General features: G+C 46.1%; 2 protein-coding genes across 4 annotated transcripts in view; both read left to right on the top strand.

Moving 5' to 3' along the window:
* The first annotated feature begins 1,047 nt into the window (after nt 1-1,047).
* Nucleotides 1,048-7,271, top strand: yju2b (YJU2 splicing factor homolog B). 3 transcript variants are annotated; one of them, XM_052527943.1, is made up of 11 exons: nt 1,048-1,165; nt 1,452-1,496; nt 3,119-3,172; nt 3,321-3,403; nt 3,481-3,536; nt 3,646-3,706; nt 3,795-3,937; nt 4,324-4,496; nt 5,201-5,339; nt 5,505-5,697; nt 6,058-7,271. In XM_052527943.1, exons 2-11 carry the CDS (start codon nt 1,494-1,496, stop codon nt 6,434-6,436), a joined length of 1,284 nt encoding a protein of 427 aa, XP_052383903.1. In that variant the 5' UTR covers nt 1,048-1,165; nt 1,452-1,493; the 3' UTR covers nt 6,437-7,271. The 3 variants fall into 3 exon arrangements, with proteins under 3 accessions (XP_052383903.1, XP_052383904.1, XP_052383905.1); XM_052527944.1 differs by lacking the exon at nt 1,048-1,165 and adding an exon at nt 1,195-1,304; XM_052527945.1 differs by lacking the exon at nt 1,048-1,165 and adding an exon at nt 1,261-1,279.
* Nucleotides 7,272-7,577: 306 nt separating this feature from the next.
* The window catches only part of LOC118378127 (venom factor-like), a 48,209-nt gene continuing 38,215 nt past the window's right edge, over nt 7,578-17,571 (top strand). Inside the window, 17 exon segments of the mRNA XM_052527942.1 lie at nt 7,578-7,727; nt 7,970-7,999; nt 8,199-8,240; nt 8,335-8,373; nt 8,613-8,805; nt 9,650-9,824; nt 9,939-10,009; nt 10,190-10,281; nt 10,612-10,694; nt 10,825-10,912; nt 12,451-12,553; nt 12,699-12,813; nt 13,090-13,205; nt 13,610-13,753; nt 14,187-14,402; nt 16,272-16,472; nt 16,721-16,879. Coding sequence (XP_052383902.1) covers nt 7,639-7,727; nt 7,970-7,999; nt 8,199-8,240; nt 8,335-8,373; nt 8,613-8,805; nt 9,650-9,824; nt 9,939-10,009; nt 10,190-10,281; nt 10,612-10,694; nt 10,825-10,912; nt 12,451-12,553; nt 12,699-12,813; nt 13,090-13,205; nt 13,610-13,753; nt 14,187-14,402; nt 16,272-16,472; nt 16,721-16,879 — 1,956 coding nt within the window. The 5' untranslated portion in view covers nt 7,578-7,638.

Below are 17,571 nucleotides of genomic sequence, written 5' to 3'. Positions count from 1 at the left end.
CTCCCTCCCTCCCTCCCTCCCTCCCTCCCTCCATCCTTCTTGCTGTATCCCTGATCTCTCCATTCCATTCCTTACCCTGCATCCCTCCCTCCCTCCCTCCCTCCATCCTTCTTGCTGTATCCCTGATCTCTCCCTTCCATTCCCCTGCATCCCTCCCTCCCTCCCCTCCCTCCCTCCCTCCCTCCCTCCCTCCCTCCCTCCCTCCCTCCCTCCCTCCCTCCATCCTTCTTGCTGTATCCCTGATCTCTCCCTTCCATTCCTTACCCTGCATCCCTCCCTCCCGCCCTGTATCCCTCCCCTCCCTCCCTCCCTCCCTCTTGCTGTATCCTGACACCATCATTTCCCCAGACCTCTTCTCTGGCCACGCCTCTTTTCTTCCAATGTAGTCATTGCTTTTATTAAAAAGGAAAACAGTGAGAGTGAGGGGCAGATACAAATTGACATAGAAGTCAGTAGCCTATAAAGCTACTTTTGTAATCTTTTTTGGTGGGGGAAACATTTTCATATTCAGAGATATGTGAAATTCAAATAAAAAAATAATTTCATAGCTGGAGAGACAGTCTTGTTCTATCATAGGCCTAGGCCTAATTGACATACTGTATTGACCCAGGTCAGACCAACATCCAAAATAGAATGATTATGGAGATAATATATTTTCCCACTCTCAGTCATTGCCTGCCAGACTGTTTCTTCTCTCTGTTATGGAGACACCTGTAGTGGGTATCCCTCACGTCTCTGGCACATCCACCAGGTCAAAACTAACCCCCCTGGCAGACACACACAGTCTGAGGTTTCTCCAGAGTCCAGTGCCTATGCTAACTGAGTTATGTTGATATTATCCAGGAGTTTTGGCCTGTCTCCTGACTGCCCATCTCCCTTCACTTTGATGGACGCTCTGGTTTCCATCATAACAACTTACAACAGAGGAGGGAGGTAAAAAGGTGAATTGTCATAGTTGTGGACTTTTCCAATGGGTCTTGGGGTACAAAAATAAGTATACGAAAATATCTTCACAAAAAGTAGAAGTCTTTGTGCAGGCACAATTAATCAGAGACGATTAAAAAAAGCAGACACCAATGTGTGACGTTCCTCACAAAACGGAAGTGACGTTTTTGTGTATGCACTGTTGTCGATTTTGTTCTGCTAGCTAATGCTTTGGAAAACCGTAAGGAGCACGATACTTTGTGATATCTCAATTGTTTTTCTTCGAAATCAGTTATGTTTCGATTACAGTTCGTGTTAATTATGGGCACACATCTCCTGTTACATTCCTAAAACGGTTGTTTGGCTTTTTATTCAAGATGGTAGCGTGAACTAGTTAGCTATGCTAGCGGTTGTGCTTGTAAATAAGCAATCTTATTTCGAACGTCTAAGTTAGATGGCTAACTTGAAGGTGTGCAAACATTTGTAAACACAAAAACGAAGCTATGACCCTGTGTTTTCTCCCCTAGGTGACAACGGCTATCTTCTAGTGCGCTGTACAAGCTAACAACATGGTAAGTTGCCAGGCCACATCAAAATGTGTTCAACACACTAGTAGCGAACATTAGTGTCCTTGTAAATGAGCTCTTTTAGTATTTGTCCACCACTGGTGGCACCAGGTTTCCTCAGTGAGGAAGCCCCACTGGTGGCACCAGGTTTCCTCAGTGAGGAAGCCCCACTGGTGGCACCAGGTTTCCTCGGTGAGGAAGCCCCACTGGTGGCACCAGGTTTCCTCGGTGAGGAAGCCCCACTGGTGGCACCAGGTTTCCTCGGTGAGGAAGCCCCACTGGTGGCACCAGGTTTCCTCGGTGAGGAAGCCCCACTGGTGGCACCAGGTTTCCTCGGTGAGGAAGCCCCACTGGTGGCACCAGGTTTCCTCGGTGAGGAAGCCCCACTGGTGGCACCAGGTTTCCTCGGTGAGGAAGCCCCACTGGTGGCACCAGGTTTCCTCGGCGAGGAAGCCCCACTGGTGGCACCAGGTTTCCTCGGCGAGGAAGCCCCACTGGTGGCACCAGGTTTCCTCGGCGAGGAAGCCCCACTGGTGGCACCAGGTTTCCTCGGCGAGGAAGCCCCACTGGTGGCACCAGGTTTCCTCGGCGAGGAAGCCCCACTGAGGAAGCCCCACTGGTGGCACCAGGTTTCCTCGGCGAAGCCCCACTGGTGGCACCAGGTTTCCCACTGGTGGCACCAGGTTTCCTCGGCGAGGAAGCCCCACTGGTGGCACCAGGTTTCCTCGGTGAGGAAGCCCCACTGGTGGCACCAGGTTTCCTCGGCGAGGCCCCACTGGTGGCACCAGGTTTCCTCGGCGAGGAAGCCCCACTGGTGGCACCAGGTTTCCTCGTGGCACCAGGTTTCCTCGGCGAGGAAGCCCCACTGGTGGCACCAGGTTTCCTCGGCGAGGAAGCCCCACTGGTGGCACCAGGTTTCCTCGGCGAGGAAGCCCCACTGGTGGCACCAGGTTTCCTCGGCGAGGAAGCCCCACTGGTGGCACCAGGTTTCCTCGGCGAGGAAGCCCCACTGGTGGCACCAGGTTTCCTCGGCGAGGAAGCCCCACTGGTGGCACCAGGTTTCCTCGGCGAGGAAGCCCCACTGGTGGCACCAGGTTTCCTCGGCGAGGAAGCCCCACTGGTGGCACCAGGTTTCCTCGGCGAGGAAGCCCCACTGGTGGCACCAGGTTTCCTCGGCGAGGAAGCCCCACTGGTGGCACCAGGTTTCCTCGGCGAGGAAGCCCCACTGGTGGCACCAGGTTTCCTCGGCGAGGAAGCCCCACTGGTGGCACCAGGTTTCCTCGGTTAAGAGCGTTGGGCCAGCAACCGAAAGGTCGCTGTTTCGAATCTCCGAGCCGGTAAGGTGGAAAAATCTGCCGTTCTGCCCTTGAGCAAGGCAGCTGACCCCCAACAACAACTGCTCACTGGGTCCCGTGACGAGGATGTTGATTTAAAGGCAGTACCTATCTGATTCAGAAAGGTTGGGTTAAATGCGGGAGTTGTACAACTGACTAGCTATTCCCCCTTCCCCTTATCCATGTAGAGGATCTGGTGCCACCAGCTGGACAAAAGAGCACTGTTAACTACTAGTGTGTTGAATACTGACTAGGTGTTCACACTTTCCTCCTTTTCCATGTTTCCTTTCTCAGGGTGAGAGGAAAGGACAAAACCATTACTACCCTCCGGACTTCGACCCACAGAAGGTAAATATGACTACTGACCATCATCACATATAATAGATGCGCGATAGGTTAATGGGTTTAAGAAATCAGTCTACATGTGAGCCTCTTTTAACCTGTTCTCACTCTGACTCTTTTCCCCCTTTCCATTTCTCCCCCTCCCTCTCTCTAGCATGGCTCCCTCAATGGTTACCATGGAACCCATGCTCTACGAGAGAGGGCCAGGAAACTGTCCCAGGGTATCCTCATCATCCGGTCAGTAACACAAACATCAAATTCAGTGGTTACAGGAGGGTTACAGGAAACTGACTCTTGTCTATGTATTTTCACAGGTTTGAGATGCCCTATAATATCTGGTGTGATGGCTGCAAGAATCACATCGGCATGGGTAAGCTCTCTCTTCCATTCTCAGTTTTCCAGCAAGTTGCTATACGTTTTCCTTTTTCAGAAACATAATCAAATACAGTCATTTCTTATCATACATTTGTGTCACTCAGGTGTACGTTATAACGCTGAGAAGAAGAAAGTGGGGAACTACTACACCACGCCAATCTACAGGTGAGACCAGACACATCTCACACACACACACACACACTGAAGGCCAATACATACATCTGTGTCGGTTTACCTGTGTGCTCCTCTTCAGGTTCCGGATGAAGTGTCACCTGTGTGTGAACTACATTGAGATGCAGACGGACCCGGCCACCTGTGATTACGTCATCGTGTGCGGCGCGCAGCGGAAGGAGGAGAGATGGGACATGGCTGACAATGAACAGATCCTCACTACAGGTAACTCATTTCTCCTCGTTGACCTTTACATTCTGTTAGGTGTGTGAGAGGAAGGATGGGATATGGCCGACAACGAACATCCTCATCCCTGGCAACTAATGACATTTGGCCTTTCGGCCACCTTTTAGTCGCGACCTCTTATTCTTTAATATGTCAAACCCCAAAACAGAATTGACTCCGATTATCTTCCAACAATGGCACTATTGATATCAGTTCCTTTATTCCTCCATTTCTGTGTCTTATCTGCTAATTTCTTAGGCCTCATTGTCTTCCCTTTATCTCTCATGTGCTCTCTTCTTTTCTCACCTACCCCACTTATTCCCCTCTCTCTACCACCCCCTATACCCCCCCCTTCCTGTCCCTCCTCCCTCTGTGTGTCTCCCCAGAGCGTAGTGAGAAGGAGAAGTTAGAGACGGACCCCATGTATAAGCTGGACCATGGTGGTAAGGACAAGGAGAAACTGAGGAAGGCTCTTCCCTCTCTGTCTGAGCTACAAGATCACCAGGCTGGATGGAAGGACGACTTCATACTCAACAGCAAGCTCCGCAGGAAGTTCAGGGTAAATGCACTGCATTCAGATCATAACTGTTTATTTATTTTATTTCACCTTTATTTAACCACGTAGGCTAGTTGAGTACAATTTCTCATTTACAACTGCGACCTGGCCAAGATAAAGCAAAGCAGTGTGAACAGACAACACAGAGTTAGTTACACATGGGATAAACAAGCGCACAGTCAATAACCAAATAGAAAAAAAAGGAAGTCTATATACAGTGTGTGCAAATGGCGTGAGGTGGTAGGGCAATAAATAGGCCATAGTAGCGAAGTAATTACAATTTACAATGCACTCGAGGCCACATTCTCTACCCTTCTCCTGAAGTGTACACTTGTTCGCCTCCCTCTCGTCTAGCCATGCCTACACCAATCCAATGCTTTTACATTTGTGGGGAGTAGTGAACGAATGCACACTTCAGGAGGAAAGAGAGAGGATTGGGATTCGCCCATGGAATTACTTGGACTCTTTGTCAAATAGTTTTTTCCTTGATTCCTCATCCTATGTCCTTTCCTCCTTAAAACGCATTGGAGAAGTAGGTCAGTGTGGAGGGACCTTGGGAGTTTTTCCTCCAGTATGGTTTAAAAGGCGGCGAGGATGTGAGAAGCCCCTTGTAAAGGAGATGTATCTCAATGGGACGTTGTGTAAATAGGGTGGATAGGTGTAGGGTTGCTGACTTAACTGTTCATCTCCACTGATCTAATACGCAGACTGAGAAGAAAGTGATGGCGGAGGAGGAGGAGAAAGACAACGCCGTGAGAAAGAGGACAAATCTGTCCATCCCTCTGCTGCCTGAGAAAGAGGAGGACAAGAAACTAGCAGCACTGCTCACCTACACAGCTCCTGACTGTAAGTGGGCATGTACATCACACACACAGAGAATAATAATGCACTCTAAACCAGACTCTCTCAATCACACACTGTTTATACACACTATATCACAGGCACGCACAAACACACACTACTTTTTCATAAAAGAACACCATGCCTTCTCTCCTCATCCCCTTCCTCTAGCCTACGATGACAGGCAGAACTACAAGCGGAAGGAGATCTCTAGCCGCTCCTGGTTCAGTTCCCCCACTCTGCCACCAGGTAGCGCTGCAGGCAGCCTACTTCAGAAGCTGGGCCTACAGGGGAAAGGTGCTGCTGTGGCCAAAGCCCTGGGTCCCCAAGTCTCCTCCCCTAACCCACACAGTCTCATAAGGAGGTAGGTCAATGAATGGGTGAATTAGAATTTCCCTATTTGTGACGCCAATGACGACAGATAATCTTCCTTGGGCCCAACACACAACTAGTCAAAAGACTTTACAATTTACATGAATGTTAGTGGATCTATCAACATCATTTTGTTTGAATCAGTTTTCCCTTCTGGATCATAATGAATAAGATTACATGGACAGGAGGGAGCTGACCCTAGATCAGTACTTCTACTCTGAAACGCTTTGTGAAAACAGGCCCAGTAATGTTCATGTAACCCAAGCCACCTTTTTGTTGTGCTAACCTGTTGCAGTGGGTTCACCATATTTGCTACACAGTTGATTGATAGTGTGTGTGTGGTTATCCACAGGAGGACCGAGGGCTCTGGAAACAAACCAGAGGCCTGCGCTACAGTCTCACGCAGGAAATCAGACCCAGGAACCAATGATCTGGGAAACAGTCTCTCGCCGGAGGGGAAGGAGTTACAGGTTGCACAAACACAAAGGACTGGGGGGACAGATTTGGGAGTTGCACAGCCTGAGCAGAGACAGGAAATGGTTGAAACTCACATGAGATCTCTGGATATGCAGATTCTTAACACCACCACAGAAGAAGAGGACAGAGGACGATCGAAAGGAGAGGATTGTGGGACAGTACTGGAGGACCGTGACAGTGGTTGCTCTGGGGTGTTGAGGACGTCACTGGTTGCAGACTACAGTGACTCCTCCGACTCCGACCCCGGGGTGTAGGGTGAAGTTTCCCCTAGATGCTGATCTTGAGTCAGTTTTGACTTTCCTCCACTAAATAGTTAATGTTGGGGGAGGGGAATCTGATCCTAGATCTGTAGCTATGGTAAACATCACCCTGAAGCCAGACCTAGGAGTATGAGGATGGACTGTTGACTTTGTGTTAGACAAACCAGACCTTTTAGCCTGGTTAAAACAGACTGAATGCTGAGCTCGATATGCTTGGAAAGTGGAGATGTCATAGATCCCGCTGCAGTGTTTGCTAGCAAAAGAGTTTTTGCGGTGGCTAATTAACGGTACATTTGAGAATTGTTTTTCCCCATCGTTAGCCAAAATGATAAGCTAGCCTGCTAAAATGGTTTAGTCGCTGCGACACTATTTTGCTAGGTACAGTAGTGCTTCTGTGTCAATAGAATGTATTCAAAATGTCTAAGTTGTCTCCTGTTTGGTTTACATTTTATCGTTGTGATGTGCATCCATGTGTACCCACTTTCTATGTGTATTGAAACAATGGTGAGCGCTGCATTCAGTCTGGTGTAAACCGGCTACGAGACAGTTTGCTCTATGGCCAAAATGTGTGTGTGTGTGTGAGACTGGGACTGAAGGTACAGTATGTGTTTGACAACGGGATCTTTTCACCCTAAATAACCATGGACGAGAGGTTGTTTTCCAGTTGTATTGAGTCGTGTATTATACAGAGTGGAGTGATTATACGAATGTCATTGAAAACAGTTGTCCTCTGATATGCAGTGAATGTCCACATTGCTCTTGGTAATAAATGTACATTTCATTTCATCTGATAAATATCCGGGCCTTTGCGGCTCTCGCTGTAAATCAATGTTGTTTTTGTATTTTCTTTATAGAAACTATAAGCCATGATCAAGCTAACTTAGAACATAATGCACAGCCATGGATCCCAGTCATGTATGATTCATACTGGGAATATCAAATGTTCTGTCTTTGCTACACACACACACGCAGAGGAGGCATACTATTTGGGGTATGTTACATGATTACAAAAGCAACTGACCTCTTAGCATATTTGAAGCTTAGCTGCATTTGGTCACCAATTAAAAGAGGGATAGGTATTGCTTGAATATAGTCTGCCAAAATATCACTCTTTGGGGGCTGGGGGGGGGTGTTGTCTCTGTGTGAAAGAGTTCTGTCCCCAGTGTCGTGAGAGTTTAGTTCCATACACTGTCAGAATGGCAGAGGGGACACTGCTCCACATTTTGTTGGTTTGTGTTTTCTGTAGCTGTTGCGCCCAAATATTCAACAACCCAAACCGAGAACGGTAAGTTTTCCTTTCTCAACTTTTCATTTTGCTGCCGTAGACCATACTACGTTTTTGCTCTCTACTAAAAGCGCTATTTCTTAAACTTGACTGCCGACAGGTGCGATTTCTTGGGGTTGTATATTACACAGTGGGCTAATCAAAATACTAAAATATAGTTATTTTTTACTTGTTTCTGGGCTGTTTTAAACTGTACTCCCTGACTGTCACATTTTTAACAGATGTATTTCTCAACTTTTTAGGATGCGACTGAGTCCATGGGATCGCCGCCGGTAGGGTCTATGATTATTATCTCTTCAATTCTATTTATTCTAATTCAGCCCAAATCTAAATATTCCCTATATTCCTAATTCACAATAACACGTAACTACAATATGTAATGATAATGATCAATAATGTATTATTAGTAATATCAGTCTAAGAACAATGCAGTTGTCTGAAATGTATACAACACTCAATGTGCCCATTCAGATTTGGATATATGGACCTTGACATGTATTTTGATCTTCATGAGTGAGTACAGAATCTTCTCTACCTTGTTGAACCCTCATGTCGCACTACCAAATGTTGGCATTAAAGGAAAAAACAATGCTTCATTTATTTACAGTAGAAGAAATCCAAAAGACCACACCAGTCTGGAACCAAGGTACAGTGCTCCCAAAAGTATCTTTATAAACACAAAAGGCAATCCTTTCGGTTACTAAAATACTACTCTACTGTATGCATGTCAAAGTTTGCCAAATGGGTAAGATTATAAAATAAAAAAGTGATCTTCTCACTCTCTCTTACTCTCCCTCCTTAATCCTCTCCCTGTTCTCCCTCTCATCCCTTCTCCTCTCTCTTGTACCTCCACCCTCGCCTCCTCTCTTCTCCCCCTCACCCCAGGTTCATCCTCCTAGCCCCTAACATTCTGAGAACAGACAGTGAGGAGTCAATCTATTTAGAATCCCATGGCCTTAACAGCCCTGTCACCGTCACCATAACAGTCCTCAACTACCCGGAGAGGAGGTACCAGCTCCTGCAGGACACCGTCACACTTGGCCCGGCGAACAGCTACCACACCCTCAAGATCATAAAGGTGATTCAGTTAAATTCACTACACCCTCAAGATCATACAGGTGATTCCATTAGATTCAGTTCAATTCACCACACCCTCAAGATCATACAGGTGATTCCATTAGATTCAGTTCAATTCACCACACCCTCAAGATCATACAGGTGATTCCATTAGATTCAGTTCAATTCACCACCCCCTCAAGATCATACAGGTGATTCCATTAGATTCAGTTCAATTCACCACCCCCTCAAGACCATACAGGTGATTCCATTAGATTCAGTTCAATTCACCACCCCCTCAAGACCATACAGGTGATTCCATTAGATTCAGTTCAATTCACCACACCCTCAAGATCATACAGGTGATTCCATTAGATTCAGTTCAATTCACCACCCCCTCAAGATCATACAGATGATTCCATTAGATTCAGTTCAATTCACCTCACCCTCAAGACTAGACCATACAGGTGATTCCATTAGATTCAGTTCAATTCACCACACCCTCAAGATCATACAGGTGATTCCATTAGATTCAGTTCAATTCACCTCACCCTCAAGACTAGACCATACAGGTGATTCCATTAGATTCAGTTCAATTCACCACACCCTCAAGACCATACAGGTGATTCCATTAGATTCAGTTCAATTCACCACACCCTCAAGACCATACAGGTGATTCAGTTAAATTCCCCTCACCCTCAAGAGTAGACCATACAGGTGATTAAGACTTGTCATGAGTATGTATGTCCCCCGTATAATGCCTTATTATACTGTCTTTATGATCCAGAATAAATAACTGCCATGAACCTCCAAGACATTATAAAGGCTAATATCTGCTTATAAAATACTTGTTCTTCCCCTCCCAGCTCCCCTCCGAGCGTCTGGACAAGGGGAATGAGGAGTCGTCCAGGAACCAGTATGTGTATGTGAAAGCAGAGTTTGGGGGCTACCACGAAGCTGAACAGGCTGTTCTGGTCTCCTTCCACTCTGGATACATCTTCATCCAGACAGACAAGCCCCTCTACAAACCTGGAGACACTGGTGAGCGGGATGAGGGAGAGAGGGATGTTCTCAATGGCATGATAGGTTCATGTGAATGATGAATGGCGTGTCTCTCTCAGTCTGTCTGATCTCTCTCCCTCTCTCTCTCTGCAGTACTCTGCAGGGCCTTTGTGTCTACACCTACCTTCCAGGCCTTCAACAGCTCCATCACCATTGAATTCCAGGTGGCTAAAAGTTCATCACATGCCCTTTAGCCTACATGTCTTAAATGATATAAAGTAACACTTCATTATGTTTTAGAAATACAAATATTTCATACGATTTAAGGTGTGTGTGTGTGTGTGTGTGTGTGTGTGTGTGTGTGTGTGTGTGTGTGTGTGTGTGTGTGTGTGTGTGTGTGTCAGAATTCAGACGGCGTCGTAGTGAAACAGACCTCCAGGACCAGAGCTAACAATGGAATCTTTGCTGATACTCACGTTCTACCTGACATAGTCAAGTAAGTCAGGAACATTATGAAGTTTCTAGACTGGTATGAGGATTCTAGCCTGATATGAGGACTCAAGCCTGGTTTTCAAATATGTAACACTTTGCTTTATAAATCATTATGCCGCCTGGTCATAATTCTCTATGAATGTAGTCGTTATGAGCAGTTATAACTCATAAGCCGTTATAAATGTGCTTGGAATAATATATGAACAGGATGTCCATACAAAGTGTTACCACTATCCTACTGCCATTTACTAATGCTAATACGTGTGTGTGTGTGTGTGTGTGTGTGTGTGTGTGTGTGTGTGTGTGTGTGTGTGTGTGTGTGTGTGTGTCATAGTGAGGGAACGTGGAAGATCATTGCAAAATTTGACAACTGGCAACAGAACAAGTTCAGTAGTGAGTTTGAGGTGAAGAAATACGGTAGGTGGAAGAGCTTTGTAAATATGTCTGTGCCTGTGCGTCATTCAACGTGGTTCCCTCTCCATATTATTACTCGTTGAGCTAAAGCCTGGGCAGAAGCTTGGGGAGCTAACACAATGCTCTGTTGCAGTGCTGCCTGCTTTCAATGTCACACTGACTCCCAAGAAACCCTTCCTCCGTCTGGATGATACTGAGCTGGTGGTGGAGATCACAGCCAGGTTAGTAACACTGAAGTAGACCTACTGTATTGCTTATTAATGTGTTATGTAGGGTTTATGAAACCCTTCCTCCATCTGGATGATACTGAGCTGGTGGTGGAGATCACAGCCAGGTTAGTAACACTGAAGTAGATCTACTGTATTGCTTATTAATGTGTTATGTAGGGTTTATGAAACCCTTCCTCCATCTGGATGATACTGAGCTGGTGGTGGAGATCACAGCCAGGTTAGTAACACTGAAGTAGATCTACTGTATTGCTTATTAATGTGTTATGTAGGGTTTATGAAACCCTTCCTCCATCTGGATGATACTGAGCTGGTGGTGGAGATCACAGCCAGGTTAGTAACACTGAAGTAGATCTACTGTATTGCTTATTAATGTGTTATGTAGGGTTTATGAAACCCTTCCTCCATCTGGATGATACTGAGCTGGTGGTGGAGATCACAGCCAGGTTAGTAACACTGAAGTAGACCTACTGTATTGCTTATTAATGTGTTATGTAGGGTTTATGAAACCCTTCCTCCATCTGGATGATACTGAGCTGGTGGTGGAGATCACAGCCAGGTTAGTAACACTGAAGTAGACCTACTGTATTGTTTATTAATGTGTTATGTAGGGTTTATGAAACCCTTCCTCCATCTGGATGATACTGAGCTGGTGGTGGAGATCACAGCCAGGTTAGTAACACTGAAGTAGATCTACTGTATTGCTTATTAATGTGTTATGTAGGGTTTATGAAACCCTTCCTCTGTCTGGATGATACTGAGCTGGTGGTGGAGATCACAGCCAGGTTAGTAACACTGAAGTAGATCTACTGTATTGCTTATTAATGTGTTATGTAGGGTTTATGAAACCCTTATGTAGGTCCCCTTCAGACAAAGTGTTACTAATGTCGGGTTCATGATATTTCAGATACTCAGCACCTCAAGAGTTAAAATTAACCTAAGTTATTTGCGGAGAGCTTCCTGTTGGTTGATTCTGATACTTCCCAAGTGGGAAACTCTGATATCATCGTTCTCGAACGAGTAAGCAAGTCGGAAATATCAGTTTCCCGACAGGACGTGAAAGCGACATTAACACTGTAATAATAGTTGTGATAATGGATAATTGTCACAAAAATAGCTCACCCATCATAGAACGACTGTTGACTTGAATGGAAATGCCTGTTCCAGTAATTCTAGCTCTATGGTCACAGCTACCTTATGGTGAGGCCAATCTAGTAATTGTATTTCTATGGTCACAGCTACCTGTATGGTGAGGCTGTTCTAGTAATTGTATTTCTTTGGTCACAGCTACCTGTATGGTGAGGCTGTTCTAGTAATTGTATTTCTATGGTCACAGCTACCTGTATGGTGAGGCTGTTCTAGTAATTGTATTTCTATGGTCACAGCTACCTGTATGGTGAGGCTGTTCTAGTAATTGTATTTCTTTGGTCACAGCTACCTGTATGGTGAGGCTGTTCTAGTAATTGTATTTCTTTGGTCACAGCTACCTGTATGGTGAGGCTGTTCTAGTAATTGTATTTCTTTGGTCACAGCTACCTGTATGGTGAAGATGTCCAGGGAACGGCCTACGTGATGTTTGGGGTGGAGGTGAACAAGGAGAAGAGGAGGTTACCATCGGTCAAGCAGGTCACCAATGTGAGTACTGGTAGTACACTACATTATGAAGTGCTAGACCCTTTCCACAACTTAGTCATACACACCTCACACATCAAAGGAAGATCAATTCAGCGTAAAATGTAAACATACAACAACAACTGCCATTTTCTTTCCTTCATTTCAGCTGCAGCATGGCACCGCTACATTGACCATGGAGGAGATCAGGAAGGCCTACCCCGACCTCAGCTCCCTGGTTGGAAGCTCTATTTACGTCAAGGCCTCAGTGCTGACCAAATCAGGTAAGGTCAATCAAGTTTTATAGATATTAAGTTGAGTTTAGTTAAATTACAATGGACCTTCGAATGAAAAAGGTCAGATGCAGGCTATCCAAAACCTGATGACTTACGTTAGCTTCCCAAGCTAATGCCTAGGTTAGAACCCAGTCGATCAAACTATGGTAGGATTGATTTAAAACCTTGCTTGAGACCTAAAGACTTGTGGTAGCTCCCCAAGCTAACGCCTAAACTTTGACTCAGCGGGCTAACACAGTGTTGTATCTTTCTACTCCTCTATAGGCAGTGACCTGGTGGAGGCAGAGAAGTCTGGTATTAAGATAGTGAAGTCCCCTTACGTCCTCTCCTTCATAGAAACACCAAAGTACTACAAGCCTGGCTTGCCCTTCGACGTCATGGTAAACTCACAACATCAACGCCTGATAGACAGAAAGGATCCAAATTATGGGAATGAATTATAAGTCGTTGGAGATAAGAGCCATAGAGATGCAATGTAATAATATCATTCTGAGATAAGAGAGTCTGGTTCAGATCCAGGTATAAAGTGTTTTATATCTCTAACAGGTTCTTCTAACTAGCCTCGTTCTACCATCCTCATCTCACAAGTTTACATTCTGTTAAAAGAAACGAGAGCGCAGTGGTCAGGGTGGTGGATCAGGTTACCTTCTAACAGGTTCTTCTAACTAGCCTCGTTCTACCATCCTCATCTCACAAGCTTACATTCTGTTAAAAGAAATGAGAGCGCAGTGGTCAGGGTGGTGGATCAGGTTACCTTCTAACAGGTTCTAACGGTGTTCTTCAGATCCAGGTGAGTTTCCAGGATGGTTCCCCGGCTCATAATGTCCCGGTCCAGGTGAGCCTCCTGGCCAACCCAATCACCAGCCACCGTGGCACCATCAGGACCGCCATCAACATGCCTGCTGAGCTAGGCCCTCAGATCATCACTGTGAGTACCGCTAACAGGGCTTATAACCAGCTATAACCTGCTATCACCACCCTCACTAGAGCTAATGGTGCTTATAACCAGCTATAAGTGCTTATAACCAATTAAAATAACATGCTTACTGAGATACACCCGCAGACCATCACTGTAAGTACCCCTAACAGAGCTTATAACCAGCTATAACCTGCTATAACCTTCTATAATCACACTCAGTAGAGCTAATGGTGCTTATAATCAAGTATAACCAGCTATATCAACCCTCAGTAATGCCCTAAGCAGTTATCACAACTATCGGTTCTTAAGTGTTCATAAGCAAAACTTTGCCTGTCTGTTTCTGTGTACTTGTGTACGTGTGTGTATCTGTGTATGGCTGTGCGAGCATGTGTGTGTGTGTCTTGGTTTTCATGTGTGTGTCCTGTAAATCCTAAACACACAGGCTGAGACCAAACAGACGGGCCTACAGCCAGAGCAGCAGGCCAGACAGCAGATGACCCTTCACCCCTACACACCCTTTGACCGACAGAGACAGAACTACCTGTATATCTCCACTGGGACCACCACAGTCTCTCTGGGGCAGAGCCTTGGCCTCAGTCTACACATCAACACTGCTGACGAGGCCCACAGGGAACTCATCACTCACCTCACATACCTGGTGAGTGGATATAGTACAATGGAGTAGCATACAATTGAATGGAACAGCTGGTGAGTGCAAACTGAAATGGTCCAGATTTTTTACAATCCAAAATCAAGTCTTTTCAAGTTACTCCTGTATATTTATATTTTCAACCATATGTTGGTACCGTATAGAGCTTAAACATTTACATACAGTGGGGAGAACAAGTATTTGAGACACTGCCGATTTTGCAGGTTTTCCTACTTACAAAGCATGTAGAGATCTGTAATTTTTATCATAGGTACACTTCAACTGTGAGAGACGGAATCTAAAACAAAAATCCAGAAAATCACATTGTATGATTTTTAAGTAATACATTTGCATTTTATTGCATGACATAAGTATTTGATCACCTACCAACCAGTAAGAATTCCGGCTCTCACAGACCTGTTAGTTTTTCTTTAAGAAGCTCCCCTGTTCTCCACTCATTACCTGTATTAGCTGCACCTGTTTGAACTCGTTACCTGTATAAAAGACACCTGTCCACACACTCAATCAAACAGACTACAACCTCTCCACAATGGCCAAGACCAGGGAGCTGTGTAAGGACATCAGAGATAAAATTGTAGACCTGCACAAGGCTGGGATGGGCTACAGGACAATAGGCAAGCAGCTTGGTGAAAAGGCAACAACTGTTGGAGCAATTAATAGAAAATGGAAGAATTTCAAGATGAAGGTCAATCACCCTCGGTCTGGGGCTCCATGCAAGATCTCACCTCGTGGGGCATCAATGAGCATGAGGAAGGTGAGGGATCATCCCAGAACTACACGGCAGGACCTGGTCAATGACCTGAAGAGAGCTCAGACCACAGTCTCAAAGAAAACCATTAGTAACACACTACGCCGTCATGGATTAAAATCCTGCAGCGCACGCAAGGTCCCCCTGCTCAAGCCAGCACATGTCCAGGCCCATCTGAAGTTTGCCAATGACCATCTGGATGATCCAGAGGAGGAATGGGAGAAGGTCATGTGGTCTGATGAGACAAAAATAGAGCTTTTTGGTCTAAACTCCACTCGCCGTGTTTGGAGGAAGAAGAAGCATGAGTACAACCCCAAGAACACCATCCCAACCGTTAAGCAGGTGGAAACATCATTCTTTGGTGATGCTTTTCTGCAAAATGGACAGGACGACTGCACCATATTGAGGAGAAGATGGATGGGGCCATATATCGTGAGATCTTGGCCAACAACCTCCTTCGATCTGTAAGAGCATTGAAGATGGGTCGTGGCTGGGTCTTCCAGCATGACAACAACCCGAAACACACAGCCAAGCCAACTAAGGAGTGGCTCCATAAGAAGCATCTCAAGGTCCTGGAGTGGCCTAGCCAGTCTCCAGACCTGAACCCAATAGAAAATCTTTGGAGGGAGCTGAAAGTCCGTATTGCCCAGCGACAGCCCCTAAACCTGAAGGATCTGGAGAAGGACTGTATGGAGGAGTGGGCCAACATCCCTGCTGCAGTGTGTGCAAACCTGGTCAAGAACTACAGGACGTGTATGACCTCTGTAATTGCAAACAAAGGTTTCTGTACCAAATATTAAGTTCTGCTTTTTGATGTATCAAATACTTATGTCATGCAATAAAATCCTAATTAATTACTTAAAAATCATACAATGTGATTTTCTGAATTTTTGTTTTAGATTCCGTCTATCAAAGTTGAAGTATACCTAGGATAGAAATTACAGACCTCTACATGCTTTGTAAGTAGGAAAACCTGCAAAATCGGCAGTGCATCAAATACTTGTTCTCCCCACTGTAGTTGTAGCTCTGTCTTCAAAATGTACCTTTGTCTGTCCCCAAAGGAAATATTTAGTGAACAAAATGAAGTGTGTCTCAAACTCCTCCTACAGGTGTTGAACAAGGGCAAAATCATCGTTGCCAAGAGACTAGAGGTCGGAGGTCAGGACATGACCAACGTTCTGTTGACCGTTACCAAGGAGATGATGCCCTCATTTCGCGTTGTGGCATTCTACATGCTGCCGTGGGCGGGGACTTCGGAGGTGGTGGCTGATTCTGTGTGGGTGGATGTGGAGGATGCCTGTGTTGGGGCGGTGAGTGGACTGGACAACCCAGGGAAAGGGTTCAACAACCAGCTTCTCATGTTCCACTCTCTTTCCTCTCATTTCAATTCAATTCAATGTAAGGGCTTTATTGGCATGGGAAACATATGTTAACATTGCCAAAGCAAGTAGATAACAAACAAAAGTAAAATAAACAATACAAATTAACAGTAAACATTACACTCACAGAAGTTCCAAATGAATAAAGACAATTCAAATATCATTGCCCCCCGCCCCAGTTGAGTGTTGGTCCAGCTGGCTCCAGGCCCTTAGAGTACTACCACCCAGGGAGAGGGTTCAACTTCCAGGTGAGAGGAGACCCAGGAGCCATGGTCAGTCTGGTGGTGGTGGACAACGCTGTGTTCCTGCTCAACAGACAGAGGCTCACACAGAGGAAGGTGAGGGAGACTGTGTGGGTCTGTGGAAATCAATAGACCGAGACACAGAGAGGAGAGTAATGGGGACAGTGGAGGGGTCGATCGATCAGCCAATCATCTGAAGCTACCATCTGGATAACACACCTCTGACTCCTCTCCTCTGACCCCTCTCCTCTGACTCCTCTCCTCTGACCCCTCTTCTCTGACTCCTCTGACCCCTTTTCTCTGACTCCTCTGACCCCTCTCCTCTGACTCCTCTCCTCTGACCCCTCTCCTCTGACCCCTCTCCTCTGACCCCTCTCCTCTGACCCCTCTCCTCTGACTCCTCTCCTCTGATCCCACTCCTCTGACTCCTCTCCTCTGACCCCTCTCCTCTGACCCCTCTCCTCTGACCCCTCTCCTCTGACTCCTCTCCTCTGACTCCTCTCCTCTGATCCCACTCTGACTCCTCTCCTCTGACTCCTCTCCTCTGACTCCTCTCCTCTGACCCCTCTCCTCTGACTTCTGACCCCTCTTCTCTGACTCCTCTTCCTCTCCTCTGACTCCTCTCCTCTGACCCCTCTCCTCTGACTCCTCTCCTCTGACCCCTCTTCTCTGACTCCTGACCCCTTTTCTCTGACTCCTCTGACTCCTCTCCTCTGATCCCTCTCCTCTGACTCCTCTGACTCCTCCTCTGATCCCTCTCCTCTGACTCCTCTGACCCTCTCCTCTGA

Source organism: Oncorhynchus keta, chromosome 10 (genome assembly GCF_023373465.1).
Source record: "Oncorhynchus keta strain PuntledgeMale-10-30-2019 chromosome 10, Oket_V2, whole genome shotgun sequence".
Classification (NCBI taxonomy): domain Eukaryota; kingdom Metazoa; phylum Chordata; class Actinopteri; order Salmoniformes; family Salmonidae; genus Oncorhynchus; species Oncorhynchus keta.
The sequence above is the reverse complement of the archived record's forward strand: the minus strand, read 5'-3'. Positions and strand labels throughout refer to the sequence as shown.

What these genes read in the sequence shown, in the direction of transcription:
- yju2b (XM_052527943.1), top strand. An exon ending in TGAACAGATCCTCACTACAG is followed by an intron (nt 3,938 to 4,323) that starts GTAACTCATTTC and finishes GTGTCTCCCCAG; the next exon opens with AGCGTAGTGAGAAGGAGAAG. An exon ending in CCACACAGTCTCATAAGGAG is followed by an intron (nt 5,698 to 6,057) that starts GTAGGTCAATGA and finishes GGTTATCCACAG; the next exon opens with GAGGACCGAGGGCTCTGGAA.